Source organism: Schistocerca serialis, chromosome 7 (genome assembly GCF_023864345.2).
Source record: "Schistocerca serialis cubense isolate TAMUIC-IGC-003099 chromosome 7, iqSchSeri2.2, whole genome shotgun sequence".
In the NCBI taxonomy this organism is placed as follows: Eukaryota; Metazoa; Arthropoda; class Insecta; order Orthoptera; family Acrididae; genus Schistocerca; species Schistocerca serialis.
The window spans coordinates 43,218,290-43,239,772 of NC_064644.1; the positions used below are offsets into that span (position 1 = coordinate 43,218,290).

Below are 21,483 nucleotides of genomic sequence, written 5' to 3' on the forward strand. Positions count from 1 at the left end.
GAGAGTTGTGTTTGCATGTGTCCTCTATTTTCGACAAAGGCCTTGTTGGCCGAAAGATTATTTTGTGACAGACTTCTTGTTGTGCCTATCTGTGACTCAGCATCTCTGCTGTATGGTGAGTAGTAACTATTTTTTTTTTTTAATACTGTTACATTCCATCCTGGATTTTCCACTGTTTGAGTAAGTAAAGTGTCTGCAATTGTTGTTCACATCATGTACTTTGGTAGGCTCAATTTAATCTTTTCGCTTTATTTTATACACATTTTTATTTTATATACATGGAAAGGTTCTGTTTGGCTATTGTACACTACTAGAACATTCATGCTTGTCCTTTCTAGTACAGAGTAGCTCTTTCTTAAAGTGTGTTTGTGATTTTAAGTTTACTGAAAATATTTGTACTTTGTCAGTTTCATTCATGATGATGTGTTGTTACTACATGGTTGTTCACACGTCAGCTGAAGTGCCTTTTGGTTGATAAGCCTGGCTAGGCTCTCAACAACTGAAAGTTGTTCATTTTCGGAAACATATGTTTAGCCTTGTATTCTGTGAGTTCTTAGCTAAGGCTTTCTTAATAGTGTTTTTCATTACTATTTGGTTTTGACACCATTGTGCAATTGCAATCAATTTTTTGTTTGGTATTTTCACTGCAATTTGTAATGATGTTTAGTGTTAGTTGCAAATGCATACATTGCGTACAGATAGCTGGGATACTAGCAGTTGCATTGATGTATTAAACATTCAGTAAATGCAGTGCCTCCATTTATGTGGTAGAGATGCTGCCTCCTCATCCCTGCTTTCTTCCTTCATGAACCAGCCCCCGTGGGAGGTTGTTATCACATTGGATGATTCTGTTGCTTTAAATTTTTTTGGTATAAATACAGTGTTCTGTATGATTTTGTTTTGTTCTCCCAATATGCTACCTCCATTTCCCCTCCCATTATCCTTTCTTACCCTTCCCTCCTAGCCCTAAACAAACCTTGTATGATTTATGCACTGTTGTGTATGCTCATTGAATTTTTGTATTTAGTTTGTTTTTGTTCCTAGTTCTACACTATTTTCAGCATCATTATCAAGACATTCATTTATTTCCGTGGATGAAATTAATGTCACTGTTCCAATAGAGCCTTGTCACCTGGTGGCAGTTTCTGGTACTTATGTTTTGTAATGGTGGCTCTCCATCAGTTGAGCACTGATGGTGAGGACAGACACATGTGACTCCATAGTTTGTATTAAGGCTATTTGGTTGGGTTTTCTTTTAAAACATTTTTGTAGTATCTCATCCATTACAGTTCTCAACAATCAGTCTTTCGTTCTCACCCCATCTGGTAAGTCTCCACTGAGCAAGGGTTCCATGTGATTTTTTCTGAACTCTAACCCTATTCCTAAACATCTCCTTCTTCCTTCTCCTTCAACCCTTCTCCCAGAAGAAGGAGCCACTGGCTCCAAAGGCTTGCCTACCTAAAACATTTTTATATGTGTTCTCATGCAACTACTAAGCTTCTTAAATCCAATTACATCATTTTGTAATACCTTTTGTATCTTTAAGGCTTCTGTGAATAATGTTGTTCTTTATGGTTTTGTACTTATATTTTGCGTATGCTCTTAAGATGGGCTGCATCCAAATTACGTCAACATAATAAAATTTTTGAACAAGTTACCAGCTGATTTTTTGTGATCTATTCAGCATCGACATACATCCTCTTGAGGCTGCCTAAAAATACCATTTATCAACTAAACAATTTTACAGTTTGAAAGCTGCTGCAAGCTACAGATTCAATACTAATGTTTTACTTCATTGTGTGTGTGTGTGTGTGTGTGTGTGTGTGTGTGTGTGTTGGTCCCATTTTCAAGTATTACAAAATATTTTAGTGTGTGCAACTGGCTTGACAGTTTGAATTTTATAAATAACCAACGTACAATATCTTTCATCTAAGTTGGGTCAACATAATAAAATTTTTGAACAAGTTACCAGCTGATTTTTTGTGATCTATTCAGGGGTCGACAGAAGCGTCCGATCCAACGCGTCGGCTTTGACCCGTGACGTAAGGGTGTCGTGTGTGACGTCATAACGGCGCGGAGTTTGGTTTGAGTGTGGCTGTCTCCAGTTCCGTTTTATCTTATTTTATTTACTTTTCTGATCTGTTCGTTCTATCTCGTAAGATTTTTTTAAATTTAAAAACACTTATTACTTATTTTAATTATCTGTTTCCTCGAATTTCTGTTTTAGTTTATTATATTTATCTTTGATCTGTGCGTTCTACCCCGTGAGATTTTTTTTTTTTTAAAAGACAAAAAACACTAATCAGCTACTGAAGCATCTTTATCTTCTATGGGTTGCAGGGGTTACGACCCCTGGGGAGGTGGGTCGGTATTCATGCATGGCTGTCTTCACTTACACGTTGTAGGTACGCAAGGCGTCTAAATTTGTTTATATTTAGTTTGCCCCCCACCCAAAATACCCCATTTCCCGCGCTTGTCCCGTTAGTGTCATTAGGCTTCTTGTGGAAAGTGTGTGTGTTTGTTTTTGTTTCCGCCATATTTGTGACGTCATGGGTCAAAGCAGACGGGTGGGATCGGACGCTTCCGTATTTCCCTATTCAGCATCGACATACATCCTCTTGAGGCTGCCTAAAAATACCATTTATCAACTAAACAATTTTACAGTTTGAAAGCTGCTGCAAGCTACAGATTCAATACTAATGTTTTGCTTCATTGTGTGTGTGTGTGTGTGTGTGTGTGTGTGTGTGTGTGTGTGTGTGATCCCATTTTCAAGTATTACAAAATATTTTAGAGTGTGCAACTGGCTTGACAGTTTGAATTTTATAAATAACCAACGTACAATATCTTTCATCTAAGTTGGGTGCTATGAGCACATGCAAAACAATCTGCAACATCTGATGAGAATTAGTTCATTATTCAGCATATTTTGCATAAAAATGAAATTATTAACCTGGCTAGAAATCTAAAAATATACCATCTGAGCATATTCCACTAGCTCCTGAAGGTTGTCAAAAGATCACAAAATAAAATATGAGAACACATTCCATATGGTTTTGAATACATACTGTATAACTAAGGACCAAATTAATCATTCCTTCCATTCCTTCGCCTTGTTTTCCACTTAGCTGATACCATTCTTCATGTGTTTCTCCATTCATTACGGCCTGTGGGATTGGGATATGAGCCCAGGCAATCAATTCGTCCATGGTAAATGAGCATTCATCATAAATCTCGAGGTATATGCTTGTCACACCTTGAGGAAGCAGGCTGTAGACCATGAAAAAGTTAACATTTGTAATAAATAGCTCATTTTTTTGAAAAGTGTTAATGGCTTGATGCACTATTAGCAAAGTCTTAACTAATTCACCTAAACAAACCATAGCCGCACACTGACCATGATCAATTCAGTCACATAGCACTGAATGGTTACAACTATGCATTTATTTAAGTATGTGATCAATACAAACCCAAAGTCTTACCAACACAACCTGACAGAAAATAGACATCACATAGCCATAACTAAAAATAATAATGGGTACGCTACATCTTTTACTTACATTATACATTCTCAATTTATATTTAGTTGGACAATAATACGGAAAGGAAGGTAGAGAAGCTTGTGCAAATAACTCAGTAATTACAGAGCCACTTTAACTTGAGAGCAAGGGGAGGTATTTAAACACAATAACATGTTACAAGACAAGTTTCATACCAGCAAGTAAGTAATTGCAAGCAGCAGTCCATCAGGAACATGAGATTATTAAAAGTAAAAGAACAACTAACTTATGATACAAATATCACCTATTAAAAATGTGATGAAAAGGATAGTTGCCACTCACCATATAGTCGAGATGCGGAGTCACAGATAGGCACAACAAAAAGACTGTCAGAAAATGAGCTTTCGCCCAACAACACCTTCAAAGATAGAAAAACAAATAGAAAAACACACACACACACACACACACACACACACACACACACACACACACAGGCGTGTGTGCAACCCACGCATATTCTGAGTCTTTTTGTTGTGCCTACCTGTGACTCAGCATCTCTGCTATATGGTGAGTAGCAACTATCCTTTTCATAATATTGTTACATTCCATCCTGGATTTTCCATTGTTATATATTGGCTATTATGTCAGAAAACATCAAGAAAGGCACTAGTAATGTTCACAAAAGTAACAATTCAAACTTTCTCCAGCAAATCAGTATAAATGGAATATAATTGGAGTTCAAGACAATGGTGCACATAACAAAGATCCAAATGCCTGTATCAATGGCACTAAATTTCCGATAAGTAAGTTGTGATGATGAAATTCGATCCATTATATGTTTTCAACTATTCAGATGTTGCAACACTCACTTGCTATGTTTATGTAATCATGCTCTACTTCTGAAATGGATTCAGGGTGTAAGTTGGGTTAATTAGATTTGCTGCTAAATCAGTCTGAAAAACCAGCTACTCACAGCAAGGCATCTACATCTACACCCATACTCCGCAAGCCACCTGACGGTGTGTGACGGAGAGTACTTTGAGTACCTTATCAGTTCTCCCTTCTATTCCAGTCTTGTATTGTTCATGGAAAGAAAGATTGTCAGTATGCCTCTGTGTGGGCTCTAATCTCTCCAATTTTATCCTTATGGTCTCTTCGCGAGATATACGTAGGAGGGAGCAATATACTGCTTGACTCCTTGGTAAAGGTATGTTCTCGAAACATCAACAAAAGCCCATACCGAGCTGCTGAGCGTCTCTCTTGCAGATTCTTCCACTGGAGTTTATCTATCATCTCCATTACGCTTTCGCGATTACTAAATGATCCTGTAACGAAGCGCGCTGCTCTCCGTTGGATCTTTTCTATCTCTTCTATCAACCCTATCTGGTACGGATCCCACACCGGTGAGCAGTATTCAAGCAGTTGGTGAACAAGTGTACTGTAACCTACTTCCTTTGTTTTTGGATTGCATACAGTTCCGGATAACATATCAGTGAATTTAAATGCTGCTTTCAAAAAATTTATTTTTTTGAAAATTATTTTCTCTGGCAGAAATTCCATTTTCCTTAATTACTCAGTGGACTATATGCTATTACAAAGGATACTACAAAATTTTTGCATTGTGAATAAGCCACAACCTAATTCTGTTTATCTTCAGACCTGTCCACACATTCACTATAGTCAAAAATTCAATCTTCTCATGAAGGATATATCTTACCAGTTACATAACTAAATGTATGGCTACCTGCCTACTGCAAACATTTAAACTTTATGCCACTTAATTAGGCAACTTTTGCCTCAATACCACAGCTTATTTACTGAAATTAGCTCCCACTATTCTTCAAGAAGCTGAGTGAAACAGGTTGTTTCTATCACAGAACATCTGACGTGGTCATCACGAATTCACCTGAAAATTCTACAACAGCAGCCAGCAAAGGTAGCCACTAAAGGCTTTCATCCATTCTAGCAGATCTGTTAGTGTCATGAAGTGTCACACTCAACGAAAGGTGAGAGCGAGCAGTTTTGCAATTTTTTTTTTCTTTTTGCTTCCCTAAGTGCTGACACTGGATCAATTTGCAGAAGAAAAGTCTCCTGAACTTGGTGAACATCATTCAGCCAAATTTCAATTGCTTGGTGTGCTTCTGACGCACGCACATGCACACGTGTGCATGCATGGGAAGGGGTAAGGTTTGTGGGTAGAGAGGGTGGGAAAGGGGTAGGGATGGGGAGGTGAGTGGAAAGGAAAGGAGGGGGAAGGGGAAGAGAGAGAGAGATATTCAACTTTGCTCTTTGTAACATTGCTCATTAGCAGAATTTGCTATGTGAAAAAACTCACTACAGGCACTGAAACACACCAGCTACGTTGCAGAGTCCTACAAGGACTCCCTGTATGAAGACGCTGGTACATCTGTCACACTTCAAATGATATATCCTTGTATGGACAGAATGGTAGCAGTTTTGTGTACATAAAAGGAATATTCAGCTTTAGGGTGTCCACTCTCAACAAACAGTTAGGTGGAAAAAAGTCCAATTTAAATTACAAGTATGGTTAAATACCATGTGTGCCAAAAATGTGCACAAACACTTTGAAGCATCATACGCAAATTTCTTTTCCTACCTCCTAGTTAAATTTCTAGGAAAAAGTAATTTTATATTTTGTCAACAAACGACAGAAAAAAAGTCGATCTGGGAAGGAGACTAAAGTCAAGATGATGAATGTATGATTGAGGTTCAAGAAGTAGGTTAGTAAATGGTACTTGACATTAGAGAATGACAGTGGAGAAATGAATATGGAACTGATTCTTCTATAAGGTTAACACTTAAACATCTACAAGGTTAACACACACACATCTAGAAGATGAAGTTCATACAAGGGTGATGTGCAAAAATTGTAATTTCGCACAGCTACAAACAATGATTCCTCAATGCGCTGCATTCACTACAAAAATTTTCAAAGTAAGGATCACACAAGGGTGATGTAAGTGCTAGCTGAATCACTTAGAAGATAAGCTACTGGCATTATCTTATTATAACACTGCTAAGTGATGACCCAGATAGCAGGGTACCACTCTGTGAATGTGTTACATGATGGCTAAATGTGAACTAGGACGTATGAGTAACATCACTGGGTCAGATGAAGCACAACCCAAAATTAATCATCTTCACTGTGTGCAGTTGACTGGGGATAATCCCCACAATACTGCTGACAAGGTGATGAATTTGCATCCTCCCCTCCCCCACATAACCTCCCAATGCTGCCCCTAACAGCCCTATCCTTTTCCCACCATTTCCTTCCATGCTTCCATAGACAGCACTCTACACCTCTTCCAAACTCCCATTATCCATCCCACTAAATTTGCTGCTCACCTCAGATGCAGTCAGCCACGGCTCCTGGAGATGACATGTTCCAGGTGTGTGCAAGTAGTGCTTGTGTAAATGTGAGTTTTCTACTTCTGGTTAAGAACTTTGTCCAGAAGTTGACTATTTCTAGCATTATTTTCATTATGCCTATGACTCTATACTTCATCTTCCATGTGATCAGTAGCAATCAATCCTTTCCATATTATTGTTCTTCCATCTTGGACTTCCCACTTAGTGAGGCACAATTTAGAATGAGATGCAAGCAGTGTGAGCAAACTCCGACAGAACGCTTTAGCGTGAGTTATAGAATTATTGTGACTTGTACTCAGAAACACACTGAAACTAAAAGTAACCCTTTGAACTTTACTTGTAACCAAAATTTTGGAACATTTAGTTTAATCAGAAACTTAATTATCTATGACAGTTCCAAGTGCACATACTTTCTCTGACGCATCCTGCATAATCTATGCTACTATATCAAGATGGACATTGCCCAGCATTGTTACCAAAAATCTCTAATAGTTTTTGACCAATTTACTTTAGATTTTTACATGATACTTTAATAAACATTAAGATGATCATAGGGTACATTAGACAAATTGTTTCTCCCATATAAATTCTTTCTCCTTATATAATTTGGAACAAGACTTCTGTACACAACAATGTGGTGTTTTGTTTTCTTCCTCACAGTCAGTTATAACAGGAAACAGGACAGTTGTATTTATGGTTTTTGTTTAGAATACTATTATGGAATCCAAATCATCCAAACCTTGGTAGCTCTACACATTCGCAGATTAACACTGTGAAATACTGCCATTGAAGGTACTATCCTTAAAGATCAAGTATGTGGAGAATATCTCTCTCTCTCATATCCCACATAACAATGATACCAACCACAAATTTTAAGCAACTTCAATTTTCAATCTATTTTTCCTACACAATATAATTAAACATGGCTGAAGGTCACAGAGAGGAGTTAAGAGGAGATGGACTAAGGGGGGGGGGGAGGAGGAGGAGGAGGAGGAGGAGGAGGAGGGGAAATGGACAGAGAGTGGAGGGAGGAAAGGAGGAGATTAGGACAAAAATCCAATACATATTTAGTAACTGCAAAGCATTGCCAGTTTCACTACTTCAGTACCTCTCTGACAATTACCAACTTTAATTGTATATTAATACAATCTGGCACAGATCTCCTGAAAATTAGTTATAACTGATAATAACTAAATTAAATCAAAATAGCAAAGTTTGAGGCCAGTCAGTATAGTTTTTTTTTTATGATAACAGACAAAATTCCCCTTGCCCCCTCAGGTTCTGAGAGACCGTAATGATCACAACAACATAGTTGTAGAAGCTGTAATAAGCCATAAAATCCAAATTCATAAAAAAAAATTTGATAGTCCTCTCTATACCTTGATTTTGTAACTGCCTTGTTTTCATTAGCAAATACTCTGCTGACAGATTTCTACATATGAAGAACTGTTGCGATTGTGGGAGTAATTAATTTGTCTAGTTAACATGAATTAAGAAACTGGTTTCACAAGGAGGACTGAAGGACAAGGTGATGCACTGGTGTTATGAAAATTATTTTTGAAAGGTAAAATAAATGGAAACTAATCACAAAAATATCTTAGAATGATACAGCAAAAAGTTAAAACTTACCACTGTCATTTATAACCGAGACTACAAACATAATATTTAAATATTAAGATCTTCTGCAATTCTGTGTTTTTTACTGTTGTGGTTGAGTCAACAAGTCACTGAAATCAGTTAAAATGTTTATTGTACTTACATAATTTTAAGAAGCATTATTGCCTAAGTATGCCCCAGCTACAAGCAGTCATATTGTATGAATTTGTTAAAGAATGCCCTTCCAATTTAATCTCTAGCCAGGGAAATGTAAGCACAAAATTGAGCAAGCTGGATCAATGTCCAATGGCATAATCTTTTCGTTTCTTTTAACAGTAATGAGCAATAGAAAAGGTTTTCATTAAACAGCAAACTCTAATTTTATCCTGGTCATTTTCTCTGTTTTTCCTTCTGTCAGCAAGTCATAGGGGATGTAGGATATCCTCACAAACTTCCTTAGTTCAAGTCCACACTTGTGGGACAAATCTAACTCCTACGTAGAAAACACTTTCAAATGTCTGCAAAATGGGTAATGAATAGAGTAAGTTAGTAAAGAAATAATAAATTAAAATGTCATGCTGGATGCCGAAGTTTTACTACAGGAACAATGAAGTGATAAACTGTTTTCCTTTCATTAGTTTGTGAGGCTGTAAGTGAGAAAAAGTTTAGTATAGAATTGAAATTATGTTTAAATTTTGTTGGAAGTCTAAGCGTTTTCATTATCAAACATTAGATGAGTATAGTCCGAGTAATCTGCGATCTGTATTAAGAAAAGTTAGTTCTTCCCACATCACAATGTTTCTGATGTCATATCTCCTGAACCGTGTGTTGTGCAATGATAATTTTGTAGGTGCATTCATTGGTATAAGTGGATACTATCTTCAAAATGTGTTTCAAATAGCGTTAGCAGTAAAAAGTTAATAAATTAAAAGTCATGCCTGTTGCTGAAGTTTCACTACATGAACAGCAAAAATATCGTGAGCAATAAACTTTTTCCCTTTCATATTCTGTAGAAGGCGTATGTGTGAAAGTTCCGGAAAGATGTACAGTTTATTGGAAGTCGTCAAATGCTCTCATTCTTAAATACAGGACAATTATAATTTCGGTGATTTGTGCACTATGACTAATCCTGCCTCAAGATATACTTGTCTTATTGTGTTAAACCTTTAAACATATGATTATCTCTCTTAATGAGTAGACTACTAAGCATTTTTAATTCTGTTCATAATTATATGAAATATAGAAAAATAAAATTCTTGTTGCCCCTGGAAGCTGCTACATAGGCTACCTGCAACTGGCCACGTTGACACTTTTAGGCATTTAGTAATATAGATGATGTGTGCATAATCAGAATACTTCAACAATTTTTGTCCCTTATACCGGGTGAAGCGAAATTCGCACACTCAGGCTTCGCAGCACGACTCCTCACATGCCAGCAATAAAAAAATGTTTCTCACAAAATTTTGTCTGGCGAGTACATCCGGCAGTAAAAGGATGTTAAAGAGTGGCAATCAGGCAACACTATAACCTCATGAATGGTAACTACTTCTGTCAGCACATCTTAGTAGTGCTGTGCAGTTGGTGCAGTGGATAGAGTTTTGGGTTAGCATGCAGGAGGTCGATGGTTTGATCCTGGGTTGGGGCGTATTTTTTATTTGCTAATTTCATTCTGACTATTCATACTATGAATATAATAGTGGGAAACACTCCACGTGGGAAAAATATATCTAAAAACAAAGATGCTGTAACTTACCAAACGAAAGCATTGATATGTTGATATGGACAATAAAAAACAACACACACACAAATTTCAAGCTTTTGCAAACCAAGGTTGCTTCGTCAGGAAAGAGGGAATCGGAGGAAAAGACGAAAGGATGTGGGTATTAAGGGAAAGGATAAGGAGTCATTCTCTTTTTGTTTGTGCAAGTAGTTTCACTTTATATTCACCTTCCCCTTTTTACCATAATCTACCATACAATTTTATCCTGCCTGCAAGTCTTTCCGCTCCCGGGATTGGAATGACCCCTTACCCTCTCCCTTAATACCCACATCCTTTCGTCTTTCCCTCTCCTTCCCTCTTTCCTGATGAAGCAACCTTGGGTTGCAAAAGCTTGAAATTTGTGTGTGTGTTTGTGTGTTTTTTATTGTCAGTATCAACATACCAACGCTTTCGTTTGACTATTCATACTGTAATACATACCGTTTCTTAGGTCATTTGTCTCCTAAATTTACAACATTTTGTAACGCCGAACAAAACAAATACTTGGTTAGCCAAATAAGAGATAGACAGTTGAAGCAAATGACCTGTCACAGGACAGAACACAAAAAAAAACAATATCAATTTCGAGATGCTAAAGATGATAGCACAGTACAATAACACATCTACTTGTCATTTATAATATATGTAATATGATAGCTCAGATGTCGCACATTAGCAACCAGTGACAGTCATAATGTCCATATTAATGACCGCATGACCTTCACAACAGAATATGTTGTCCAAAGGACAACGAATGCTCAAAGTGACCTCTCTGCACGTTGAAACATTGCGCAACCCGCTGGATCACACAGCTCTGGACCCTTCGCAGCAAAGCTGCGTCCACAGTAACAAGAGCAGCATGAACGCACGCTACCAATTCTTCCACATTCTTCAGAAGAGTAGAGTAAACATGCTCCTTCAAGTGTACCCACAGGAAGAAATCCAGGGGATTTAAGTCAGGTGAATGTGGTGGCCATACAACTTGACCTCCATGTTCGAGCTATTTCCCTGGATATGTTCTGCCCAAATGCTGTCGCACATTAATTCCAGAGTGTGGAGGTGCACCATCATGTTGGAACCATATCCTCTGCTGAAACATGTAGTGGAACATCATCTAGCACGTCAGGCATATAGTTTGAGAGGAATGCATGATACCTTCACGCAGTCAACCAGTCAGGCAACATGCAGGGGCCCAAACACCTGTAGCCCAATATTCCAGCCCAGACATTGATACCAAAGTGAACTTGATATCCATGGTTGCGGGTGATGTGTTGGTTAATCTCACACCAATGGTGGGCTTTATGCATATTGAAGACACCCTCACGAGTGAATGCTGCTTCATCCGAACATGTTACGGTGTTCACTAAGTTATCGTTGGCTTCCTGTTCTTGTTGAAACCATTCACAGAATTGCATCTGCTGATGGCGACCTGTGGGACGCAGGTGTTGCGCGAAAGCATAGTTTTTTAAGGCGCAAAACTGCTACGGTCATTAGCGCCCGGTCTGTGACTTAGGAAAAGGTAAAAAAAAAAAACGAAACTGGAAACCAGCAGCAATGGGAATGAAACTCAAAAAATTTGAGAAACTAAAAACAGAAGGAAAGCTCAAAAAACCACTATAGAAGGGGGTTGGTTGTCCCCAAAAAGAGCTTCAAATGACTGACGTCATCTCACTGGCACTAATAAACTCGAGAATGCGATCAGCTGAGCGTGTGTCATCTGCTAAAATGGAAGATATATCAGGCGACAGCTGTAGACAGGCACGTAACAGAGTAAAATAGGGGCACTCAATTAAAAGTTGTCTTACCGTCCACAGCTGAGAGCAGTGGGGGCAGAGTGGGGGAGGATCGCCACTTAAAATATGTCGATGGCTAAAAAGACAGTGCCCTATCCAGAGTCTAGTTAAAATTACCTCCTCCCGACGACGCGTTCGGGAGGATGAGGTCCAAGCACAGGGAAGAGCTTTCACATCCCGCAATTTATTATTGGGAAGTGTCGGCCAATGTGCGTGCCATGAAAGAACAACACGACAACATAAAACACTCCGTAGATCGGCGAAGGGAATCGTGCGAATAGCTGGCCGAAGAAGAGAGACTGCAGCCTTGGCCGCTATAGAGGCCGCCTCATTTCCACAGAAACCAACATGTCTTGGGATCCAGAGGAACGCCACTGAGACACCCCCCAAGTGGAGCAAGCGTAGGCATTCCTGAATCCGGTGGACCAGTTGGTGGACAGGGTAGAGAGCTTGGAGACTGAGGAGAGAGCCGAGAGAATCTGAACAGATAACATACTGTATCCGTTGATGGCGACGGATGTATTGGACAACCTGGAGAACAGCGTAAAGCTCTGCAGTATAAACCGAACACTGGTCGGGAAGCCGAAATCGATTTTTGGGTGTCTCCAACAATATAGGCACTCCCAACACCAAACGATGTTTTTGAGCCATCAGTGTAAATAAATGTGGCTTCCTTCATTTGTGCACATAGAGCAGAAAATGCCCGACAATATACAAGTGAAGGGGTACCATCATTGGGAAACTGACAAAGGTCACAGAGCAGGCAGGTCCGGGGACAGAGCCAAGGCGGTGCTGTACCCCAAGTTGTCAAGAAAGTTTTAGGAAAGCGGAAGGAAAGAGAATGGAGTAGTTGACGGAAGCGGACTCCCGGTGGTAGTAGGGAGGAAGGGCGGCCTGCATACCCTACATCCAAGGAGGCATAAAAAAAAAATGGCATGGGCCAGATTAGCAGGCATGGAAGACAGATGGCTAGCATAATGACCTAGAAGGACAGCTTGCCGACTGGACAGCGGAGGTTCAGCAGTCTCACCATAAAGGCTTTCCAGAGGGTTGGTGTAAAAAGCTCCAGACACTAAACGTAGTCCACGGTGGTGGATAGAGTCAAGACGCTGAAGAACAGACGGCTGAGCAGAGGAGTAAACTATGCTTCCATAGTCCAATTTCGAGCACACCAAGGAGCGATAGAGGCGGAGAAGCACCACTCGGTCTGCTCCCCAGGAGGTACCATTCAGGACATGGAGGGTGTTGAGGGATCGCAGACAGCTAGCCGAAAGATAGGAAATGTGGGAGGACCAGCACAGTTTTCTGTCAAACATAAGACCCAAGAATTTAGCAACGTCTGAAAATGGAAGGTTGACAGGTCCTAGATGTAAGGAAGGTGGAAGAAACTCCGTACGACGCCAAAAATTAACACAAACGGTCTTACTGGGAGAAAAGCGAAAGCCTGTTTCAATGCTCCAAGAGTGGAGGCAATCTAGACAGCCTTGAAGACATCGTTCAAGAAGGCTGGTCCGTTGAGAGCTGTAGCAGATCGCAAAATCGTCCACAAAAAGGGAGCCTGAGACATCAGGAAGGAGACAATCCATAATTAGATTTATGGCAATGGCAAACAGTACAACACTTAGCACGGAGCCCTGGGGTACCCCGTTTTCTTGGGAGAAAGTACGGGAGAGAGTAGTGTTCACCCGCACTTTAAATGTGCGCTCTACCATAAATTCGCGAAGAAAAAGAGGCAACCGACCGCGATAGCCCCAAGAGAACTGTGTGCGGTGGATGCCTGTCCTCCAACAGGTATCGTATGCTCTCTCCAGATCAAAAAATATTGCTACTGTTTGGCGTTTCCGGAGAAAATTGTTCATGATATAAGTGGAGAGAGTAACAAGATGGTCAACTGCAGAACGATGCTTTCGGGAACCGCATTGGGCAGATGTTAAAAGCCTGCTGGACTTCAGCCACCAAGCTAAATGGCAATTCACCATACGCTCCGAAACCTTACATACACTACTCGTGAGAGAAATGGGGCGATAGCTAGAGGAGAGATGTTTGTCCTTTCCAGGTTTCGGAACAGGAACGACAATAGCTTCCCGTCATCATCTGGGAAAAGTACTGTCGGTCCAAATTCGATAATAAAGGCAAAGGAGGTAACACAGACTTTGGTATGATAAATGCAGCAACATTTGGATGTGGATACCATCCGGTCCTGGGGCGGAGGAGCGAGAAGAAGAGAGTGCATGTTGGAGTTCCCACGTGGAGAAAACAGTATTGTAGCTTTCGCGATTTTGAGAGGAGAAAGCAAGAGGTCGCACTTCCGCTGCACGTTTCTTTGGGAGAAACGCTGGCGGGTAATTTGAAGAGCTCGAAATCTCAGCAAAGTGTTGACCCAATGAGTTAGAAATTGCGACAGGGTCCACTAATATATCATGCGTGATAGTGAGCCCAGAGACCGGGGAGAACCTAGGCGCACCTCATAACCGTCGAATCCTACTCCAAACTTCCAAGGATGGAGTGAGCTAGTAAAGAAGTCCCAGCTTGCCTTCTTGCTATTGCGGATGACGCGATGGCACCGCGCACGGAACTGCTTATAGCGGATACAGTTGGCCAAAGTAGGATGGTGTCTGAAAACGCAAAGAGCACGTCGCCGCTCAGGTATTGCGTCACGGCATGCCTCGTTCCACCAAGGAACTGGGGGGCGCCGGGGCAATTCGGGGGTGCATGGTATTGAACATTCCGTAGCTGTAAGAATAACGTCTGTAATATGAGTGATCTCATCGCCGACACTAGGAAAGTGACGGTCATCGAATGTCGCTAGACACGAAAAAAGTGTCCAATCGGCTTGCGTAAACTTCCAGCGTCTCGGGCGCATATATGGCAGTTGTGGCTGCAATCGAAGGACACATGGAAAGTGGTCACTCGAGTGTGTATCAGCAAGGGCGAACCATTCGAAGCGCCGAGCTAGCGGAACAGTACCGACCGAAAGGTCCAAATGAGAGAAATTTGTCGTGGAGGCAGACAAAAATGTAGGGTCCCCAGTGTTGAGGCAAACAAGATCCGCTTGGTGGAAGACGTCTAGCAATAGTGAACCACGCGGACAAGGATGTGGAGATCCCCAAAGCGGGTGGTGGGCACTGAAGTCCCCAACCAGCAAATAGGGGGGTGGAAGCTGACCAAGAAGATGAAGGAGATCAGCTCGTGCCATTGGTTTGGACGATGGAATGTATACAGTACAAAGAGAGAAGGTGTATCCAGAAAGGGAAAGACGGACAGCGACTGCTTGGAAGGAAATGTTTAAGGGGATTGGGTGATAATGGAGAGTATCGTGGAGAAGAATCATGAGTCCTCCATGTGCTGGAGTGCCTCCAACAGAGGGGAGATCAAATCGGACTGACTGAAAATGGGGGAAAACAAAGTGGTCGTGGGGACGCAGCTTTGTTTCCTGAAGACAGAAGATGACCGGCGTGTAGGATCATAAGAGGATCATCAATTCACCCCGATTGGCTCGAATGCCGCGGATATTCCAATGGATAATGGACATAGGGTGGACAGAAAATGGAAGAATGTGACCAAGGTTGCCGTCAACTCAACAACTGCTCAAAGCTTGCGAGCGACAGCGTGGAACGGCACTCAGCCGAAGGCAGAAGATCCTGATCCATAGGTTGTTCAGGAGCAGCTCCTGCCACCAGCGATCAGCCGCCAGCAGTGCGCCTCGGCGACACAGAAGACGTCCGAAGGCAGTTAACGCCAGGTGGTGCTGTAGATGAAACACACCGTGGCGGAGGAGGAGAGGAACTGGGTTTCTTTTTAGCCTTCTTGTAAACATGATGTTTAGATGAAGGAGGTTGTGAAGTTGGGGTACGTAAAAAAATCTTCACGATTAGGCTCTTTTTTGGAAGTCCGGGTGTCTGACTTTTGGGCTCGAGATTTAGCAGAACCCGATGAAGGGTGAGCCATAGAGTGCGAAAGTGGGGAGGTCGAACGGGTGATCTTTGCACTGGCCGATCTGACGACCATGTCACTAAAGGTGAGATCACAAGTCTGCGTGGCCGCCTCCTCTGTTGGCCAAGGAGAGGCAAGGACAGTGCTGTATTTTCCTGTCTGAGGCACAGTGGGCTTTCGACTGGTGAATAATTTTCGAGCAGCAAAGGTCGACACCTTTTCCTTCACTCTGATTTCCTGAATGAGTTTTTCGTCTTTAAAAATGGGGCAATCTCGAGAGGAAGCAGCGTGGTCACCCATACAGTTGATGCAACGAGGGGATGGAGGTGGACAAGCACCCTCATGGGCATCCTTGCCACACGTAACACATTTGGCCGGGTTGGAACAGGACTGGCTGGTATGATTGAACCGCTGACACCGATAGCAATGCGTAGGGATTGGGACATAGGGCGAACGGAAATTATCTCATAGCCTGCTTTTATGTTCGATGGGAGTTGAACTCTGTCAAATATCAAGAAGACAGTACGGGTTGGAACGATGTTCGTGTCAACCCTTTTCATGACTTTATGAACAGCCGTTATGCCCTGGTCAGACAGGTAGTGTTGAATTTCCTCGTCAGACAATCCGTCAAGGGAGTGTGTATAAACGACCCCACGTGAGGAATTTAAAGTGCGGTGTGCTTCCACCCGGACAGGGAAGGTGTGTAGCAGTGACATGCGCAGCAATTTTTGTGCCCGGAGGACACTGACTGTTTCGGTGCCATTCCGTAATCTGGAAGAAGACTTTACAGGACCTGCAATTGCATCGACACCTTTCTGAATAATGAAAGGGTTGACCGTGGAGAAGTCGTGACCTTCGGCAGACCGAGAAACAACAAGGAACTGTGGCAACGATGGAAGAACTGTCTGTGGCTGAGACTCAGTGACCTTACGCTTGTGAGCAGACATAGCGGAAGATGAGGAAACCATTGCGGAAGTATCCCCCATGATTACCGGCATCTCCTACGGCACGCTCCTCCCTTGTGGGGGCCCTCTCTGAGGGCACTCCCACCTTAGGTGATTGTTCACAACTCAGAACACACCTCCCGACAAACGGACGGAGGGACCAATCGGCACTTTCGGAAGATATCAGCTCGGGTAATCACCCCTCCCTGGGCCCGGCCGTTACCAGGGGGTACGTACTTGTCCTACCTGTCTACCCGGGGTGGGGAATTTCGCATTACCCCGTCACCGGCTATGCATGGAAATGCGTGAGTTGGCCTTGAGACACGCACAGGGAGGAAAAAAGAGAAAGGGAAAACAAAGAAAGGGAAGAAGAGAGATCTCAAACGCCACAGCGGAGAAAAGGGTAAAGAGAAGAGGTAAGGAAAAAAGAAGGACAAAGGAAGGATGAAGACTTGCAAGGAGAGAAAACGAAGAAGGTGTTACATTCTTGAGCGTCCATCTCTGGACGTAGGCACAACATACTCCCAGAGGGGGAGAAAGGGAAGGAAAGAGGCGGAGATGGGGAGGGGGGGGATGGCGAAGATGGGGGATGGGGAAGGATGCGGAAATGGAAGGTATGCAGCATGGAAAGGAAGGAGGGCCACATTAGCTTGGGGTCCCGTGCTCGCTACGAAAGCATAGTGATAGGGGTGCAGTCCGTGCTCATGCAGCACATTAACAAACATGCTTTACGAGACACACAGCTACCTTGCTACGCTACGTGTACTTCTCTAAGGTTCTTCGTGTGTGACCTCCAGAATAGCTTCCTCAGTATCTGGAGTGCGGTAAGTTCACGATGGAGGAAGGAGAGAACCTGACTCCCGAATTCGGAGCTCCAAATGACGAAACACATTTTTATCTGGATGGTGTCGACGAGGGTATCTAGGAGCATATTCACGAGCAGCAACACCACACCAGTTATTATATGCACCAAGGACCACAAGCATATCCACATATTTGCCGTTTGTGTATGCCATACATCTGCCACACTGGTTTAGAGGTTTTCAATGAGAAAATTCAATAAGTGTTCACTGGAGACTGTCACGGGTGCCTTACTCTTCTCGCAAATAGTCCCTGTCTGGTTGACAGCGCATACAGTATAAACACATTATCAGTCCTGCACACTGTTCCACCTAGCGTGCATTATCCCTCTGACAGATATTGTTCCGCTTGATTCATCCTGACACTTAATTGTGAAATGTTCAGTATCTAATTACACTGTTTGTCTAACGGTAATAGATGTGATACTTCTACAATCCCATCAATAGAATAATAATAATAATAATAATAATAATAATAATAACGCATTGAGATATGTACTAAACTGCACACGTTTACCAGACTCAACGTTGAAAGGCATATTTAGTGGGATCATGGTGATAACACATACAAATAGTAACCAAGTTTGGACATTATCCTCAAAGCACGTTACTAGTCCTATTGGTAATGTAAGGCACTAACAAAATGTAATGGACCTGAATGACACAAGAATAACAGTTGGTACTAATATACAGGACCATTAGAGGAGGGTACAAAGAAAACAGGTTTTGCATTTAATAGATGAAGTGGTGAGAATAAATTCATGCCCCCGATGTGGAAAGGGCTTCTTTCAAAGTTGAACAAACTTCCATTTCTACGATTGTAGTATGTAAGTGCAAATGTTTTGTAGGGGATCTGCTGCAATTGCTGTTGACGACTAAGATGCCAGATACTTTACCACCTGGACTACATTTACCAAATAAAAAACATGTGCCTCAACCCAGGATCGAACCATCGACCTCCTCCATGCTAAACGAAAACTCTATCCATCGCACCAACTGTACGGCACTACTAATGTTTGCTGACAGAGGTAGTTACCATACATGAGGTTACAGTGTTGCCAGATTGCCACCCTTTAACATCCTTTTTCTGCCGGATGTACTTGCCTGCCGAAATTTTGTGACAAACATTTTTTTATTGTTGACATGTGAGGAGTTGTGCTGCGAAGCCCGAGTGGGCAAATTTCGCTTCACCATGTATATTAGCAAAATTATTGTTTCCTCAAAAATGTGTGTTTATTCCATTTGTTTAAATGGTTTTTTGTTTGCTTTAGAGGGAATTAATAGCATGCTCCATCCGTTTAAACTGTTTCAAAAAGCTACCATGTTTATCAGTCATTGCCACAAGACCAATCACCATAGATGTCAGAGCTTTCGCCTCCTCCTGAGGCAGTATTTTTAGAGCCCTACATAAATGAACCTGGTGCATGTATTAGGAACAAGAAAAATGCTGTGGACTGTCCTATGTAATAAATCAACTTTGAATACAATTTTGCAAGTCTTTTTTCCATGTCACGTGACAAAGGACTTAAAGTTTTAATGGACATTGCAAATATATATGTGATTACAATGGAGATCATAATTAGGATTTGTCTGACATTCACAAACATCTGTGTTACACCTGCATTCTTTTCACTGTCTTATTGCCATGGGCTTCTGTCAACACGTGCAGGGCATCCGGTTGTGACTGCGCAACACCATACAGAATCTGACTTCCCTACATTGTCTAATGGATGAACTGTAACACAAAAACAACCAAATCTTGTTTTGATTATAGTGTCACTACTTCAACTGATTACAGCTACAAACCACTCCCACCCCATGTATGCAGCCTCTGCTGGTGACTGACAACTGCCAGCAATCAACCTGCCATTAATTTCAGGAACTTTCTGACACAATTCCGATATTTAGACAGTAAAATAGTAAATACCACTATACATACCACTGTATAACTTTATTCCATCTTGGATTTTTGCCGCCATTGGGATCAGTGTGTGTTTCATACACACAGTGGCCAACTCTTAGCCTCACATAAGGATCCATGCGAGTCATTCCATAATTTTTAACTAATTTTGCCTGGAACACACACACAATGAAGTAATTAAATTCCATCAAAAAGCAGGTCTTATAAATACGAAAATCCACAACTAACTAATGTTAGAAGTTGACTTTAGGCTCTGTAATGAAACTACAAAGAGAATGTGCTTAGTTCACAAAATGACTATTGCAAGTGACTGATCAATGACAATGACACTAAGTTTCCACTAATAACTTGATGCAAATTTTTACTAGCCTTTGTGTGGAAAACAAACTGTTTCTTGGATGTACTAGATCCAGTCAACAAAAAATACTGCTTCCTAATTGTTTCATCCAGAACTACACCAAAAATCATACATGTCATTTCATATGTGATATGACTGGCCAACAGATTGTTCACAATATGTTCAGGTATACTCGTATCAGTTGTTAGAGCAATCTTTGCATCTATAGATATTATACCTAGAAGAAGGCACTTTCACTAAAAAGTCTAAAAACTCATGTGAATGAAATTTCTATTTCCAGAACAATGAAGAAAATATTATAAACTCCTTCCTTCATTTCACTCGTAGCTGGAAACAGAGGGGCACTACAAAAATTTTTAGTTTCAATTAGAAACAAAGCAATTTCATCAAACATATGTTGTCATCACAGTGTCGTTGCAAAAATAACTACATGCAAATCAATAATAGTACAGATATGTAGATAACAGTCAACTTGGTTGAATGGTGTAAATGTACTATTTCCTAGGGATTACAGAAGTGTCCAATTCCACCTGTCTGCTTTGACCCATGACGTCACCAGTATGGCAGAAATGATCATTCTCAATGTCTCCAATATGGCACCTATGACGTTATTACATAAACAGGACAACAAACATGAAAATACATATAAAACCAACAAACACATCTCCCTCCAAAAATATAATCAAACTAACAGGACCAGCGTGGGAAATTGGGGGTTTCTGGGTGGGGACAAACTAAATATAAACACATACAGACACACACTACAATCCCAAACCACACAAAATGATGACATAAAAATGCCACCAAATTCCGCTATACTTACAATATGGACAGGATCGGTCACTTCCCTTCATCTACATAGCTCAACCGCAATTGTTGATACCACAAAATAAAAACCAAACACTCCAAAAATTATAATCACACCACAACTATTGATACCACAAAACCAACACCTAAAACAACAAAAATTGCAATCTGACACTTCCCTTGACCTATATAGGTCAACAGCAGCTCCTCCTCTTTCTTTTAGTGTTCAACCCTGAGGTTGGTTTGCAGCAGAGCGCCATTCCTCTCTTCTGCCTGCCTTCCTCTTCATTTCCATGTATGTCTTACATCCAACGTCATTCATTATCTGTTGCATGTATGATAAACCTTGGTCGCCCCCGCCGATTCCTTCCCTCCTTAGCTCCTTCTGCTATTGTCCCAATGATGTTGTGTCGTAGGATGTGCCCTACAAGCTTGTCTCTTCTTGTTTGGATGTGCCTTCACAGAGATCTGGTTTCCTGTACTTTTTTAAGCACCTCTTCATTTGTTACTTTGTCTCTCCAGCTGATCGTCATCATCCTTCTACAGCACCACATCTCCAGGGCCTCTAGCCGTCTTCTCTCTTCTCTTCCAACTGTCCAAGTTTCACATCCATATAGGGCGACAC

At 41.4% G+C, this 21,483-nt stretch overlaps 1 protein-coding gene across 1 annotated transcript in view; it reads right to left on the bottom strand.

The window, feature by feature from the left end:
• The window catches only part of LOC126412506 (toll-interacting protein-like), a 65,302-nt gene that overhangs the window by 18,766 nt on the left and 25,053 nt on the right, over positions 1–21,483 (bottom strand). Inside the window, exons 3-4 of the mRNA XM_050082134.1 lie at positions 19,712–19,845; positions 3,066–3,267 (exon numbers count right to left, since the gene is read on the bottom strand). Of these exons, the coding sequence (XP_049938091.1) occupies positions 3,066–3,267; positions 19,712–19,845 (336 nt within the window). The remainder of the gene's footprint in view (positions 1–3,065; positions 3,268–19,711; positions 19,846–21,483) is intronic.